The 17000-nt window shown below is 37.7% G+C and overlaps 1 protein-coding gene across 3 annotated transcripts in view; it reads left to right on the top strand.

Moving 5' to 3' along the window:
- The window catches only part of LOC121382659 (E3 ubiquitin-protein ligase LRSAM1-like), a 45670-nt gene that overhangs the window by 12867 nt on the left and 15803 nt on the right, over nt 1–17000 (top strand). For 2 of the 3 annotated variants that reach the window (XM_041512195.1, XM_041512192.1), the window contains exons 9-20: nt 1129–1176; nt 1780–1901; nt 3674–3703; nt 6373–6495; nt 6998–7085; nt 9100–9196; nt 9414–9484; nt 10300–10399; nt 11596–11686; nt 12521–12676; nt 13203–13298; nt 13819–13917. In XM_041512195.1, the coding sequence (XP_041368129.1) occupies nt 1129–1176; nt 1780–1901; nt 3674–3703; nt 6373–6495; nt 6998–7085; nt 9100–9196; nt 9414–9484; nt 10300–10399; nt 11596–11686; nt 12521–12676; nt 13203–13298; nt 13819–13917 (1121 nt within the window). The remainder of the gene's footprint in view (nt 1–1128; nt 1177–1779; nt 1902–3673; nt 3704–6372; nt 6496–6997; nt 7086–9099; nt 9197–9413; nt 9485–10299; nt 10400–11595; nt 11687–12520; nt 12677–13202; nt 13299–13818; nt 13918–17000) is intronic. The other variant, XM_041512194.1, reaches the window with a different exon arrangement.

The following is a 17000-nucleotide window of genomic DNA, read 5'->3' as shown; positions in this document are numbered from 1 at the left end:
TATAAGAGCCAGACAAGTCTGGTATATGTTACAATACGACCAGTTCGAAGATTGATCTGTTATCATCTTTAATTGACCAACTGAAAAGATTCATGTGATTGCGTTTATGAGAGGGTGTAAACAAGGAAAAATGACAAAATATGTTTTTGGCATTTTTTAATAGCTAATGATCATAAGGGTATGATGTTGACATATTTCTGCTCAAAGAATCTTCGACATCTAATACTGATAACAATTGGGTTTTTTTACAAAAGAATCGGAGTATAAAGAAGTTTATGACTATTTCACACAATTAAAATACAATCTCTTCTATCATTTCATCATTAAAATATAATAAAAGCATGACATCTAACAAAACAACCTTTACATTCGATATCATATATAATTTCCAACAAACGTGTCCATACATGTGCCACATTGAAATTCCACATGTCTTTTTGAAAGACGTTATCTACATGTATGAATGATGTCAAGCATCATCAGTAATGTTTTTTGCAGATATGGTCAAATATGTATTCTTGTTCTCACAAGTAATTACTTTGTGTCAAACAGAAAATCCAAAATGAGTTAGTTATTGTGTATACTTAGTCTGGGGTGTAGCAGGGTGTGTTTCTCAAACTACAGTTAAGAAAGGATTTATTGGTCATAATTGTTGGTTTAAAATCTTATGTACGGTGTTATTTAAAATAATTTTCATCAACTTACAAGAAACCATATTTGTTTTTTGTTGTGTTGGGACAGAATGTTTGGGAGGAAGTTGTAGAAATTGGAAAACGAGTTAAAAATTAACAATCAGTGTCTGTAAGTTACTGCTTGACACACATGTTCTCACAAAACCTACTTATCACTTTTAAAGGTTTTGGTTGTGTAATAACCATGATATATCACAGAAATGGTCTACTTGCCTAAGCTTGTGTACAAACGTTATTTTATTTACTTTTAAATTTATTTATTTTTTAGGTTGTAATTCCATAATCATTGTTGTCCATGTTTTAAACTTTACCTGTGATTTCCTCTTATGTAACTAAAATAGTATTATCATTGAATTATTACAATATAGTAATGTCCAGTACATGAGATTTTGTCACCAGCTATGATGACTGAAAATGGAATCATTTTGTTTTTCAGACATTCTTAAACAGGGTACAGAAGGCATTATGAAGTTTTTCTGTCACGGTAAGATATCTCTTATATATATTTTGTTTGTTCATTTATACTTCAGATTGTATGTTGTTGTGAGTAGACCTGTGTGGTATGTAAAAGTAATGTAAATCTGATGCACTGCTACTTGTACACTAAAACCGGAGTCCCCTTTCAGGGCAGTGCAGAATGTTCTGACATTCAGCAGGTCTAGGTACTTTATGTGTTTGATTCAGCTACCCAGTACCACCACCTCATCCCACCCTCACCTCACTTTACTTTTTAACACCACACTCATTTCGGTTTCAATTTATTCTACAAAATGAAATGTGAACACTACATTTTAGATTGATAGTGACAGGCATGGCTGTGGGGTGGAGAGCAGATTACTGATGATCTCTGATGGCACTTTCTGCTGGATCCATCAGTTCAGACATATCTTCCTTTTGAGATTTTTCAGCAAACAATCAAATATTACATCAGTAGAATTTATTCTCCAATTCTTAAAATATTCTTGATTTTCACTTTTTTTTTTCCTTCTGTTTTTTGTACATGTCGATATAGATTAGAAAAATGGTAGTTTTAAGTTGCCTGTTTTTTTAATTAGAATTGAGATTATCAATTATTTATTATTTTTAGAATTGGGACTTCATTATGAGCCACCATCCTCGTTTTTACTCAATGTCCTTGACCCACCGAAGGTTGTTAACAGCAAAAGTCAGGATTCATTAAATTACTTTGAAGCACAAATCAAACTTGAGGTAAGTCATAATTTTGTGTTTTTTGTTTCACCACTATCAGTTCTCTGTCAGTGTCTTATGATTTACATAAATTTTGATTTTTCACATTAGAATAAATTTGCTAAATTTTTTACCTTCTAGATATTTCTGGAGTAATATGTTTATAACTTTGTTCAGCGTGTAACTTTCAGTTGTCTTAGTCTCTTAGATCATTCTGTGGTAATGTTTATATTACTTGGGTCTGACCTATAATTGTTGGTTTTCAGAACATCCTACATAATTCTTCAGCAAAGTGCAAACCTCTTCATTTAAGGGGAGTTATCACTGTCACTCCCCTGAGACTAGTTCAAGGAGAATATTTTTTGGCTCCCTTTAGCACGTGAATCTTAATAAAGTAGTACCGTATATCTTCGCCTGTAAGTTGAGTCCCTAATTTCAAGCCCTGAAAACATATTTTTTTATTGACCCGTTTATAAGTCAACCCATGAAAAACAACTTATAAATATTGAAGTATGTCTTATTTTCAGCACATAAGAACAATAGTGTACGTTTTGTACATCGCAATATTCCAATGAAACTACATAGCATCAAAACGAAATATTCTCTTAGTACGGTAGATAGTGAAAGCTGTTTTGACTGTTACCGTATGGCACTGTACAGCATGGTTTTGTGCACAGACAACAACTTTATTTATCAACACTGACAACAGATCACTACGATAAAACTGAAAGTATCACCAGTTAATCACATGTTTTGCCGCCATATTAATATATGTAAGGAGGATAACTCTAGAAAGTACACTGGTTTTTGTACCAAATGATCTTTGTCCCTGTTGCTCCAGTGAACTGCAGAGACCAGTCTAAGCTATTTTAAGGGAAAGCTCGGTAACATTCATGAAGTTAATTATCCACAAAAGATTGTTTGAACAACGATTAATGCCAGTGACCATATTTCAAAATAAACTCAGGCAACAGGTAATTAGTATTGTTTACATTTTTGCTATTAGTGATGGCTGTTATTTTAACTAAGTGGATTGCTGTCATGTGAGTGAGATCGCACGCCTTTTCCGCATAACCCAAACCGGTCTAATGCCAAAAAATAGGTTATAAAAAATAAATTTGTCAAATTAACATATTTCAGTATAAATACAGGGCATAATTCAACAATAAAACTTGTAAAATAATCCCCAAAACGGTAATATTTTTGGGTGAATTTTTTTACCCTCTTATAAGTCGACCCCCCCCCCCCCCCCCCCCCCCCCCCAAGTTATACAAAAAGATAAAATACCAATTCTCAGTTTGACAATATCTTAAATGGTAGGGGAGCGGTTAATCACTCCCTCCGTGTTTTTTTCAAGGCAAGGTCTTGTGTGTCTGTAAGTTTGATGCAGCTTGTAATTGTCAATTTTAGGTGAGCTATCACTCCTACTCATCATTTTCCTGAGACTAGTTCAAGGAGAATACTTTTTAGCTTCCCTTAGCTCGTGGATCTTTAAAAAATAGCACCACAAAAAGATTAAATACCAATTCTTAGTATAGCAGTATATCTTAAATGGCTCCCCAATATCTAAGATTTCTGAAATAAACTGATAGACACTGATGAATCAAACATCTAAATAATCAATCACCGTAATAGACGATGTCTTCATCAGTCTGACCGTTCTTAACCTCTTACTTGATAGGATTGATTTTCTGTAAAGTTTGCCACATATTTTAAGTGTTTCAAGGTGAGGTCTGATGTGTCTTTAAGTTTTATTCAGCTTGTAGTTTATTTATTTTATTTTCCTGTTTTAGGAGACACTGGAACAGTATCAGAGCATAATGGTAAGTAGTTTTACATTTTGTGAAATATATCTAAATATACTTTAAAATTTCATGAACAGGATAATAACAACACACAGCAAATACTGTAGAAATGTATGTTAACTAATATGTTTTTTGAAACAGACTAATAGATACGTATGAGTCAAACATCTAAACAGCGTCAGTCCCAGGACTAGCTCTGGGTGAGCACAACATTGGGAAAAATTAGCTACTAAACTTCAGAAATTGCAGAAACTCAGTTATTTTCTAACAAAATATCAATTATTACAGGAAATTATTTTGCCAAATTAAAATAAAATTGCCAGTTGTATTGAATTTGGCGAGTGTCAGAGCTAGCCCCGAGTCGTCTGTAATAGGTGAGTGTGACAGTTCATTAACCACTTACCTGAGTCGTCTGTAGTAGGTGAGTGTGACAGTTCATTAACCACTTACCTGAGTCGTCTGTAGTAGGTGAGTGTGTCAGTTCATTAACCACTTAACTGAGTCGTCTGTAATAGGTGAGTGTGACAGTTCATTGACCACTTACCTGAGTCGTCTGTAGTAGGTGAGTGTGACAGTTCATTAACCACTTACCTGAGTCGTCTGTAGTAGGTGAGTGTGACAGTTCATTAACCACTTACCTGAGTCGTCTGTAGTAGGTGAGTGTGTCAGTTCATTAACCACTTAACTGAGTCGTCTGTAATAGGTGAGTGTGACAGTTCATTAACCACTTACCTGAGTCGTCTGTAGTAGGTGAGTGTGACAGTTCATTAACCACTTACCTGAGTCGTCTGTAGTAGGTGAGTGTGACAGTTCATTAACCACTTACCTGAGTCGTCTGTAGTAGGTGAGTGTGACAGTTCATTAACCACTTACCTGAGTCGTCTGTAGTAGGTGAGTGTGACAGTTCATTAACCACTTACCTGAGTCGTCTGTAGTAGGTGAGTGTGACAGTTCATTAACCACTTACCTGAGTCGTCTGTAATAGGTGAGTCTGACAGTTCATTAACCACTTAACTGAGTCGTCTGTAGTAGGTGAGTCTGACAGTTCATTAACCACTTACCTGAGTCGTCTGTAGTAGGTGAGTGTGACAGTTCATTAACCACTTACCTGAGTCGTCTGTAGTAGGTGAGTCTGACAGTTCATTAACCACTTACCTCAGTCGTCTGTAGTAGGTGAGTGTGACAGTTCATTAACCACTTACCTGAGTCGTCTGTAGTAGGTGAGTGTGACAGTTCATTAATCACTTACCTGAGTCGTCTGTAGTAGGTGAGTGTGACAGTTCATTAACCACTTACCTGAGTCGTCTGTAGTAGGTGAGTGTGACAGTTCATTACCGTAACCACTTACCTGAGTCGTCTGTAGTAGGTGAGTGTGACAGTTCATTAACCACTTAACTGAGTCGTCTGTAGTAGGTGAGTGTGACAGTTCATTAACCACTTACCTGAGTCGTCTGTAGTAGGTGAGTGTGACAGTTCATTAACCACTTACCTGAGTCGTCTGTAGTAGGTGAGTGTGACAGTTCATTAACCACTTACCTGAGTCGTCTGTAGTAGGTGAGTGTGACAGTTCATTAACCACTTACCTGAGTCGTCTGTAGTAGGTGAGTGTGACAGTTCATTAACCACTTACCTGAGTCGTCTGTAATAGGTGAGTCTGACAGTTCATTAACCACTTACCTGAGTCGTCTGTAATAGGTGAGTCTGACAGTTCATTAACCACTTACCTGAGTCGTCTGTAATCGGTGAGTGTGACAGTTCATTAACCACTTACCTGAGTCGTCTGTAATCGGTGAGTGTGACAGTTCATTAACCACTTACTGAGTCGTCTGTAATAGGTGAGTGTGACAGTTCATTAACCACTTACTGGATAGGATTATTTTGTGTAAACTTTGGCCACATAGTACATGTATTTATTTATTTTCACAACAAGGTGAAAAATATGTGAAACATTCTCCAGACTTATTGTCAGAGTAAAACAAAATTTACATGCAGTTGAGATATTGAACCAAATCTATCAAGCCAGTGTTTGAATTGTAGTAAACATTTATCTCTTTTTTTAAGACATTATAAATCTTTAACATGTACTTTACATTTTTTTGCATGAACATACTGAACATTAGCGTCAGGATCAGAATACAGACAAAACATACTGTAAATATATTACGTATTGCATCATGAATGTATTGTGAATGGTCAAAAATGTGTGTAGAAAGTATTGAGATGTCAACTGACGAGTTATATCAAAAAGACTCCAACACTTTGTTTTAGCCGAGAGCTGCTCATACCATGTGTTGTTTTAATTAATTGGGAAGCTGGGTTTTTTGGTGTTAAATCATTTTTTCTGTGTAAATTTAGTAATTCATTGCCACGAGTAACATTTTCAAGTGAATAATTGGTAGATTGACAATTATCGACTAAACATTATTGTTACGAATGGTTGATAATTAAAAGCAATATTTTTGATAGTACTGATATCTTTGTCTTATTTCTTTACGTAATTAACCATAATATTGTGTGGAGAAAATACTTGGCTTGCTAGTCTCTTGCAGTTTTCACAGTACTCTGTAGCTCACAGAACTTTCTAGATTTACAGTATATATATCCAAACATGGTTGAAATGTGCTAATGTACCAAACATGTAGTGCTACTCTGCACAACAGGAGTAATGTGTAATGTGTCTGTTTCAGGATAAAAGGCGTCAGGAGAGGATCGAGCTAGAACGACTGCTAGAACAGGAGCAGGAGGCGCAGGCCCAGCTAGCAGCCATGTCCCTGTGTCAGAAAGAACACCTGCTACACGCTATCGCACAGGTAATGTCCCTGTGTCAGAAAGAACACCTGCTACACGCTATCGCACAGGTAATGTCCCTGTGTCAGAAAGAACATCTGCTACACGCTATCGCACAGATAATGTCCCTGTGTCAGAAAGAACACCTGCTACACGCTATCGCACAGGTAATGTCCCTGTGTCAGAAAGAACACCTGCTACACACTATTGCACAGGTAATGTCCCTGTGTCAGACCTTTGGAAAAACATTGAATTAGGAGATATGATTTGAAAAAGAAAGGAATGTCTAAACTAACTAACTAAACAAAATTAAGTATTTTATTTGGAAAATGAAATGCACTAGTAAATATGATATTCGATGGAAAATATTAAAGTACAAAATTATATATTCGATTTGGGAAACAAACTGATCAATAATAATTCAGCAGATTATTTTGAAATGATTGACTGTAATTTAGAGCATATTGAACAACCAGTTTGTTAATTATTTTGAAAGTAACAAGACATTTTGTGGCTACTTCTCAGGACCAAGAGAAGATGGATGAAGGCTTGGCAGAATTGAGCCAGAAGAAAGAAGAGGCGAAACAGAGGCTACTGTTAGCTCTGCAGGAAGGTATTCAAGCTAGAGGCCTTGTTCTATATATATATATATATATACACAGTCGAGCACCGTTGTGTCGATATTGTGGGGACCGCACATAAATATCGAGTTAACCAAATATCGACTCAAACATAAATAAAAAATTACAAACAAAAGATGTCAAATTTAAAAATAAAATATAATTTATTTGTTTAAATCAAATCAAGAATTTTATTTAATTTCACAATAACATAATGTAACACAAAGAAAAATGTTCTGAAATTAATAATAACAAAGTAATCAATCAATAATACCAATGTGCGCAAGCTTACTGAATCTGTTAAAAGTTTGTATAAATTGTGGAATTAAAATGACAGTGGATATAGAGACAAGTAAACAAAAAATTACTAAATAAATTTTAACATATTATAATAAAGGATTAAGAACAAAATGCAATTATACAAACTGGAAGAACAAATAACAATCACAACTATCACAACACTTAATTCACAAAGTCTGTTAATAAAGTCTGTCGCGCCTTAGAACAAGGCATGAAAGCTACTGAGCTTAGAAAGTTTGTTAAGTCCCCAATAGCATGGACGGGATTTCCATTGGAATCTCTGCTATCCACAAGTCGAGTTAATAACTCCAGTGCCTCTGTTGCTGACGTCAACGATGGCGGGGGAAGATTGGCTTAAATAGGATAGGTGTCATTAAAGAAACACCGACATCGCTTCTTTGTTAATTAACAAACAAATAACCAACCACCACAAATTAATCCTACTTTAATCCGAGTCCATTTTACCAGTCCTCAATTTATGAAAGCCATAAGTCACGTGACTTGCTGCATTCTGTAACAATCATTTCGTCTGCTCGATTACCGCGTTTAATTTTAAGATAGGTGAGGCCATTTATTACCTTGATTACTGTTTTAGATAACTTCACTCATTGATCTCACATGTGAACAGTAATTACAAATCATATCTGTTTACAGTGGAATGTCGGCAATGGTTTGGTTACATGCCCAAAATACCGTCAGAGCGTTAATTATAGGTCGTGCAATTTATACTTACCCTTTTAAACATTTCATTTATTTTAACAAATAATTTTACTATCAAGGCACCCAAAAAATATATTGACACAAACGTAATATCGACTCAATTGTATCGACTCAACAGAGTAAAAAACATGATATTTAATACACGTTTCGGCCGGGACCGGCCAGTCATATCGACACAAACAATATATCGACTCAAGCAAGATCGACACAACGGTGCTCGACTGTGTGTATATATATATATATATATATATATATAAACACACACACACACACAGTCACACCTGTCCTAGCGGTCACCTGCCATAAGCGGCCACTTTTTTCCACTCGAACAATTTTTAATATAAATGCACTCATAATAAGTGGTCACCTGTCTATAATGAGGCCAGTGGCCACCTAAATCGGCTCCCAGATTGCTAAAATACCTGTATTAAGCAGCCACAGTAAATATTTGCTATTATATAAAAGGGATATGTTTAACATCAGCAACATCGTGCAGCAAATTAGCAATGTTCACACTTTCAGGCATACTAGTACCCATTCAGTCCCAACATCCCTTCTGTTTATCAATTAAGAAAGTATGACTCTGGAATGCATATAATTGCTTGACATTTGTATATTCGCTTATTATGACAATATACTGCATGAAGTAGTAATTAAATAATTAAATGGAAAAAGAAAACAAACTTGTTAATTGTTAGATTAATTCATTCCTGTTACACATTATTTCTGAAGGAGACAACATGTCGAAAGTTGATTTATAGTCAGCTATGGACCACTTATCCATCAATTAGCAGTACAGGCTGTAAAAGAAACAACACCAACATGCATTTTAAAGATTGTATATATGGCAACCTGTAATCAGCTGCCACCTGCCTTAAGCAGTCACTCTTCTCTACTCCGTTATGTGACTGTGTAAGACAGATTTGACTGCAGTTGTTTTGTAAGATGACTTGTGGTTTTGTCTGGTATTCTTGTTTTTCAATCCAGTAGAACAGACGGCAGATGACCTGGTGGCCAAACTCACAGATATTAATGAAAAAGGTCGAAAGAATGAGGAGTTATTGGAAGCAATTGAAAAAGAAAGGTGAGTTGTGTTACCTTATAGGCTATGAACGTAATTTATGGAGTTATAGTAATTTCCTGTTGTCTTCTATCTTTACAGACTGTTTGTGTCAATGAAGTCTTTAAAGTATTCTTGCATTGTTAGAAGAAATATGAAAACATCATGGATGGTTTTTAGGATGGAGAAGGATGGATGGTTTGATGTTCAGATTTTTAACATTGTTCTCGTTCTCTTTCAGAATGGAGAAGGATGGATGGTTTGATGTGCGGTGGGAGGAGTTACAGAACCTAAGAAGACAGGAAGTTCTCAGTAAGTGAAAAGTAGTGTCTCAAAGTCGACATTCAGATTCTGTTCTTTTGGTAGATTGTTAATACTTTATTACATATGTCCATACATGCATAATGAATGAAAGAATTTTTAATGACACTCCAGCACAAACACGTACATTGGTGCCAATATTTACATGCATGCATATAGCTACATATACATGCAGAGAAAAACACACATACACACACATACATACCTTGTATACTTACACACACATACAGACACACACACACAGACACACCTTGTATACTTACACATATGCACACACACACAGAGACACACCTTGTATACTTATGCACAGATACATACACACATAGAGACAACACAGAGGGACATACCTTGTATACTTACGCACACACACACTCGCACAGAGAAACACACCTTGTATACTTATGCACACATACATACACACAAACACACACACCTTGTATACTTATGCACACACACACACACCGTGTATACTTATGCACACACACACAAACACATATACACACACAAACACATACACACACACACACACATACACCTTGCACACACTGTTTTGTACAAGTGTTTTTTCCCCTTTATCCCATGATTGTGTGTATTTGCATTGTTTGTTGCATTCCAGCCTGTTCATGAACAGATATGACCATCAGTCTTTTTTCATTGTTATTGTTTATATTGTCTATTACTGTAGCACATGTCTGTAGAGTATGCTGACCAATTTCAAGTATTTCTCCCATGTTATAATCCCATGTTAAATGTACTGCACCTAAAACTATTTGTATAACTATGTATTCTCTTGTTGACGTGCACAGATGCCATGCAGCAGGTGTTTGAAGAGTCTTACAGTATGGAATCTTTACGACAGATGTATACAGCTGACAAAGCTAACACTGCAAGAAAAACTCTTGAAGAGTCAGTATCTTCTTACAAATATACAAAACTGCTAATTATTCAATTTGGATTTAAAGTTGAGCAAGTGTAGCTTATATTCATATCAATTCCTACTGACATCTTTTTCCACAGATGTACAAAGTGATATTTTAGCAGTCTATACCTGTATGTTTGGTTATTATCCATAGGGTTCAACATGTCTATACCTGTATGTTTGGTTATTATCCATATGGTTCAACATAACCGAGTTAATAATAATCATACGAAGCACACATGTAATAACAAGTGTAATGACGTAATGTTTGGAAGCGAAGTCATAACATGACATTGCTTCTTCAGTCCTAGCTCAGACTGTGTATTTGATATATGACGTCATTTCGTTGTCTCCTTCTAGTTGTGGCTGAAACATTTTGAGTTGGGTCTTGTTATTCATAAAGAAAACAACAATAATGATATGGATAATAAAGAAATTATTACACTCGAGTGTGAGTCGTACTGATTTTACGAAACTCGTGTCAGGATTCATGTATTACCCTCACTCTCGCTCGGGCAATACAACAATCCTGACACTTGTTACGTAAAATCAGTATGACACACAAGCTTGTATAATAATCTCTATGTATTTACCACTCTTGCTTAGACTTTCTGTAGTTTCATTTTAGAGTCAATAAACCTAACTTAACATAAGAAGAGTACCTTATACATGGATTACTGAATCATTTTGTGGGTCAGGATCGAGCACAATCAATCACATGAGAGGCTTGGGTCAGCGGATCGAACCCTCAGTGTGGACCCATTCTCAGATTGGTTTTCCCCTGTCCCAACCAGTGCCATATGACTGCTATATGTGCGATCTTGTTTGTAGGAAATGCATATATGTATTATATATATAAAAGATCCCCTACTGCTGATGGAAAACTTTAGCGGGTATCTTCTTAAGAATATATGTCACAATGATTAAATGTTTGACATCCAATAGACAATGACTAATTAGTCAGTGTGATATAGTGGTTCAGTAAACCAAACAAACTTTAAATATGATGACTTTGCTAACAGACTCCGTAGATCAATTATGAAATTGTAGCAGTTACAAAAATTATATCTGCAAGAATCAAGAGAATTAGAAATGAATATCAAATAATGCGTGCCATTTAGGTGTTAATATGTGAAGAATGATGTCCATGCTGTTGTGAAATGAGAATGGTGTTGTTTTGCAGTGAGGAGCTGACAAGCAACCACCAGGTAGAGAGTGTTCTCTCTCACAAAGACGCCGAACAGAAGATTATCCTGCGGTCCCTGGCAGAACAGGTAACAGTTCAGTATTAAAAACACAGCATTAACAGACAATAAAAACAACATACACAACAGTGGTACTGGTAGGTTGGTGAGCTTATGGGGTTGAAAGTCAGTTACATTGACTAATATCACTGATAAATCTTGTTTCAGTAGAAACATAAGCTTAACAAAGCTATTGAGGTATTTAAACTCACTGCAAAACTAATGTATTATACCAGCCTCGGGTGGTGTCGTGGTTAAGCCATAGGACATACGGCTGGTAGGTACTGGCTTCGCAGCCTGGTACCATCCTCGGTGGTGTAGTGGTTAACCCATTGGACATAAGGCTGGTAGGTACTGGGTTCACAGCCCGGTACCGGCCTCGGTGGTGTCGTGGTTAAGCCATCGGACATACGGCTGGTAGGTACTGGCTTCGCAGCCTGGTACCGACTCCCACCCATAGCAAGTTTTAATGACTCAATGGGTAGGTGTAAGACCACTATACCCTCTTCTCTCTCACTAGCAACTAACAACTAACCCACTGTCCTGGACAGACAGAGCCCAGATATCTGAGGTCTGTACCTAGGACAACATGCTTGAACCTTAATTGGATATAAGCACAAAAATAAGTTGAAATGAATGAATAATGACTTATTTCCTTGACAGATGAATGTTAGAGGTCCTGGCATTTGAAACAAAGCTATGATTTAATCTATTACAGTTTACTCTATATTAAGCTATTTGCAGTGTTTCAAATGTTTTCTGCTGGGTTTTTTTGTTGTTTTTGTTTGTAGATTTCCTGTATTGTTCTCCAACTAGGTTTATGCACCAGGTTTTAACTGTTTCAAAATGAATATGTTTTTTCAGGAACTTCTTCAGAAGGAAGCATTCGAGGTTCTCCAGCTCCAGAAAGATGACCGCCACAAGCGGATAACGAGTCAGATCGACCTCATCCAGCAGCAACTGCAGCAGCTAACTCTCATTGAAATCGAGAAGAAGGCGCTCCGTATGGAGTCGGAAATTGTAAGTACAAAGTACTTGTATGGAGTGAGAAATTGTAAGTACAAAGTACTAATATGGAGTCAGAAATTGTTGTAAGTAGAAGACACTTTACAAAGTCAGAAATTGTAAGTAGAAGATATTCTGTACAAAGTCACACATTGTATGTAAAAGACACTGTATGAAGTGAGAAAGTGTAAGAAGAAAGCATTCCACTCTGTATGGAGTTGGACATTCTAAGTAGAAAATACTCATTACGGAGTCAGAAATTGTAAGAAGAAAATATATTAGGTACAAGAATGAACTTATGTTGTACAACATACATGTCACTTCTGTTCTCTTCATACTATTACCGTAATATTGATGTATAGCATTTCTGCCTACCGTATTTCAATTGACTAATCTGATCCAGGTTTTCTACACTTTATGTGTCATTAAATGGATTTTTAAATACTGTTGTTTTTATTGAAGTCATAAATAGAAATAATAATATCACTTTTAAACATAGTGAAGTGTATTTTATCTTGCTAACAATATTCTTCTTTTTCAGAATGTAACAGCGGAGAAGAGAGTGATGTTGACAGCCCTGCTGTGTCAGTTACTGGATGAACGAGACAAGAGACAGGACGAACTTAAGAAAAGACTTGTATGTACACGCTGCATTGAACTAAACTTATAGGGCCAAATTTATCTAGCCTGTTCATGAACACGGGTGTTTTAACAAAGTAAATGTATGTAGTTACACGTGTGTAAGTCTAAATCAAGCAGTGTAACTTCGGCCCATAGTGTGTGATGACATGTTAACGTAAGACGAGACTTGTATACATGTACACTATTTATATATGACAAAGCTAATAACTTGGCCAGATTATTCTGTGACATGTTTAGCTATTACTTGTCTGAGTACACTTAGTATTGTAAAAGAAAAATGTTTTAGCTTGTGGTCTTTGATTTTTTTTAATTATTGTTTTTGTGAATGTTTGCTTTCACTTGTAACTGCTGGTCTATATGTTTTACTTCTTTTGGTTTTTATTATTATTTAATGGAAATATCTGACGAGATAAAATAAAAACAAAATTGGCGTTCTGACTGTATTACGCTAGATCTTTTTTACAGTTATTGTCTTGTTATAATTTTCTTTATTTTTGTGTTGTTTGTTTTTCCAGGGTGAGATGGAGGAGCGTCGAGAAGACGGACAGACTGATTACTGGTTGGTTCAGTACCAGCGTCTGATGGACAAGAAACCACAAGTTCTCATCGACAGGGTAAACAAACACGTAAATCTGTGGTGTCTTATTGATGGATTAGCAAACTCTTTGACAGAAAGTGTAACATTTGAAGAACACCATTGAAAGGACATGAAAATTGTCTTTAGTGCTTCCAAAAAACTGGGGGGGGGGGGGGGGGGGGGGGGGGGGGGGGGGCGAGATGTAACCCAGTGGTAAAGTGCTCGCTTGAAGCGCGGTCGGTTTGGGATCGATCCCCGTCAGTGGGCCCATTGGACTTTTTCTCGTTCCAGCCAGTGCACCACAACTGGTACATCAATGGCCGTGGTATGTACTACCCTGTCTCTGCATATAAAAGATCCCTTGCTGCTAATCGAAAAGAGTAGCCATGAATTGGGGACAGCGGGTTTCCTCCCTCAATATCTGTGTGGTCCTTAACCATATGTCCAACGCCATATAACTGTAAATAAAATGTGTTGAGTGCGTTGTTAAATAAACGATTTCCTTCCTTCCTTCCTTCCAAAAAACTGTTCCTATTGTTGTTCTTTGATGACAAGCTCACAGTAACCCCTACTTGTCAGGACCCGGCAAAGTTTCCTTCTGACCTTAAAGTTGTAATTTCAAATACATGTAGGTTATATTTTTAATATAAAAGCATTTAAAATAAACAGTACAGTTCAATTTTCTTCATGGGATGCGTCATTCTTTAATTTCCATTAGTTTCTCGGTGGAACACTTCTTAATCATTTAGTGATACAGTGTATTCAAAATGGTGAATTATTTTCATCTATTCAGTTGATAGTTTTTCAAAAATACACAATTTTTATACAAATTGTTATTAAAATTATGTCTGCAAGGTTCGTACGCGCCTGGAAAACCCTTGAAAACCCTTAAAAATAAACTAATGTATTCCAGTGCTTGAATACCCTTGAAAATCATCTTGCGATCTGGAAAACCCTTGAAAATGATAATTTGATGTCAAATAAAATATAAACACCTAAAACGGAGGCTTTTTTACTTTATTTAATAAGTAATTAAATTATTTGTTTCATTTCCGCGGCACAATCAAATGCCAATCTTCCGGCCAATCAGTGTTTACCGGCTCAGTTGATGTGTGAATGTTTGTTGTTGTTTTTTATCTTGCGATGCGAGAATCATGTGGCCACGAGATCCAAGCGACAGCGTCGCCATATTGGAAAAGAAAGTTTGTCACTTTTTGCCGCTGGGTATTTAGCAAGTTCAGGGAGCGTGTCAAGTTAATGAATCTATTGTAAACCGACAAAGATGGTTGGCACTTGTGTGTTTAACGACCTGTGGAAATTCGGTAAGGTCCTGGAATTTTTGTAAAGTTGACCTGGAAAGTGCTTGAAAAACCCTGGAATTTTGACTTCCTTTAAGTGTATGAACCCTGTGTCTGGGTTTTGCATTAGTATATGAAGATCTGGGATGGGGAGGCCAGATTGTGGTTTTAAATTGATATCTTGACATTTCTATAGACATTACCTGTCCTCAAACAAGTGCACCTCCCCCCCACGCAAGTGGTCTGGTCCGAACATCCCAACAGCCAATGGGATGGCCTAAATTCTTCTACTGCATACTGCTCTCTAGTTCCGGTCACATGACTGTAACTTCCTTCTTTTTCTCTTCGCTAAAGGGTCTGGACATCCTTTTGCTTGGCTCTGTTTGGAGTCAACTTTTTTATAAGACCTTTGGTTTTGTATTCGTGTTTGGGTGAAATGTTTTTCACCTTCGTTTTCATTAGCTTTCGTATGTTCTTTTCGCGTATTTCGCTTGACTTTCCAAGCGTTTAATTACATGAAATGTTGTTTATATTGCCGGTTGTCGTGTCGGACGCCATTTGCAAAATGGCGTCTGTGTTGACTGGCTTTGTGTTTGGGTGAAATGTTTTTCACCTTAATTTTCGTTAGCTTTCGTATGTCTTTCGCGTATTTCGCTTGACTTGCCAAGTGTTAATTACATGAAATGTTGTTATATCGCTGGTTGTCGTGTCGGACCGGCTTTGTATTTGTGTTATGGTTGGTTTTTCTTTCTTTTCACAGATTGAAAAATTACTATTATCATATCTGATAATGTTCAGGCGACTAGTTCGAGCGTGTTATGCTGCAAGAAGTTAGTGCCGGCGGCGACCCACACGACTTATGTCCAGGTTGTCGTGTTCGTGTGGCCTCACTTCTAGATGCGACCTTTGTGCGGGCTTGTCTGATGTCGAGTTCGCGGCTTACCTGAAGGTGGTGTCAGCGAGGACCAAGTAGGTGGAATCTTCGAGGACCAAGAAGGTGGAATCTTCGTCTTCGATTGCTGACTCCGTGGCGGAAGTGTTACGTTCAATTCTACCGACCATGCTGGAAGAAACAATGGCGTCAATGGCGACCTTACCCAAACCGGCAGGTTCGGGGTCAGGTCCGGTTCCAGTCCCCTCTTCAGGGGGTGCGGCTTCTTCAGCTCCACCGATACCTAAGACTTCGGATGACAGGCCTGCGGTCTCTACGCAGCCTTCTAAGAAGCCGGCTCATTCAGATAGACGCTCCACGGATTCTAAGGCTCACCGATCTTCGGCGGGGAAGTCCTCTTCGGCGCATCAGAGCCGGGACCGTAGCCGTTCCACATGACCTGTATGGCTCCCTACGGGTTCCACAGATCGTCAGTGCCAACCTTCAGTTGATGTGGCTTCCAAGGCCTCCGAGGGCTAGACGGGACCATCCACGGTCCGGTTAACCGGCGGCTTCCATTACGGTACATCGATTGACCTGTGCTCGAGTTCTACGAGACTTGGTGATAAAGCGCCTGCGGCATCTGTCATTGAAGAGCCCGACTCTACGGACCATATGACTATGAGGGATTGCTTGGCGGCCGTCTACGACATGTTGCCGTCCTTGCCACATCCAACGACGATGTGGTCATCCGTTCCTTGGTATCCACACGGGACCGCCCACGGTCCGGTTCTCCGGTATTTCCATCGGGCCATGACCAGAGCGACTGGCCTGTTCATGGGTGCTACGTGACTTTCTGATGATGTATCGGTTCTTGCGGTGCTGGAAGATCTGGATGCGGCGGACCACCTGTCACTGAGGGATTGTCTGGCTGTCATATCTGATATGCTA

The sequence above is a fragment of the Gigantopelta aegis genome, chromosome 10 (assembly GCF_016097555.1).
Source record: "Gigantopelta aegis isolate Gae_Host chromosome 10, Gae_host_genome, whole genome shotgun sequence".
Classification (NCBI taxonomy): Eukaryota; Metazoa; Mollusca; class Gastropoda; order Neomphalida; family Peltospiridae; genus Gigantopelta; species Gigantopelta aegis.
The sequence above is the reverse complement of the archived record's forward strand: the minus strand, read 5'-3'. Positions and strand labels throughout refer to the sequence as shown.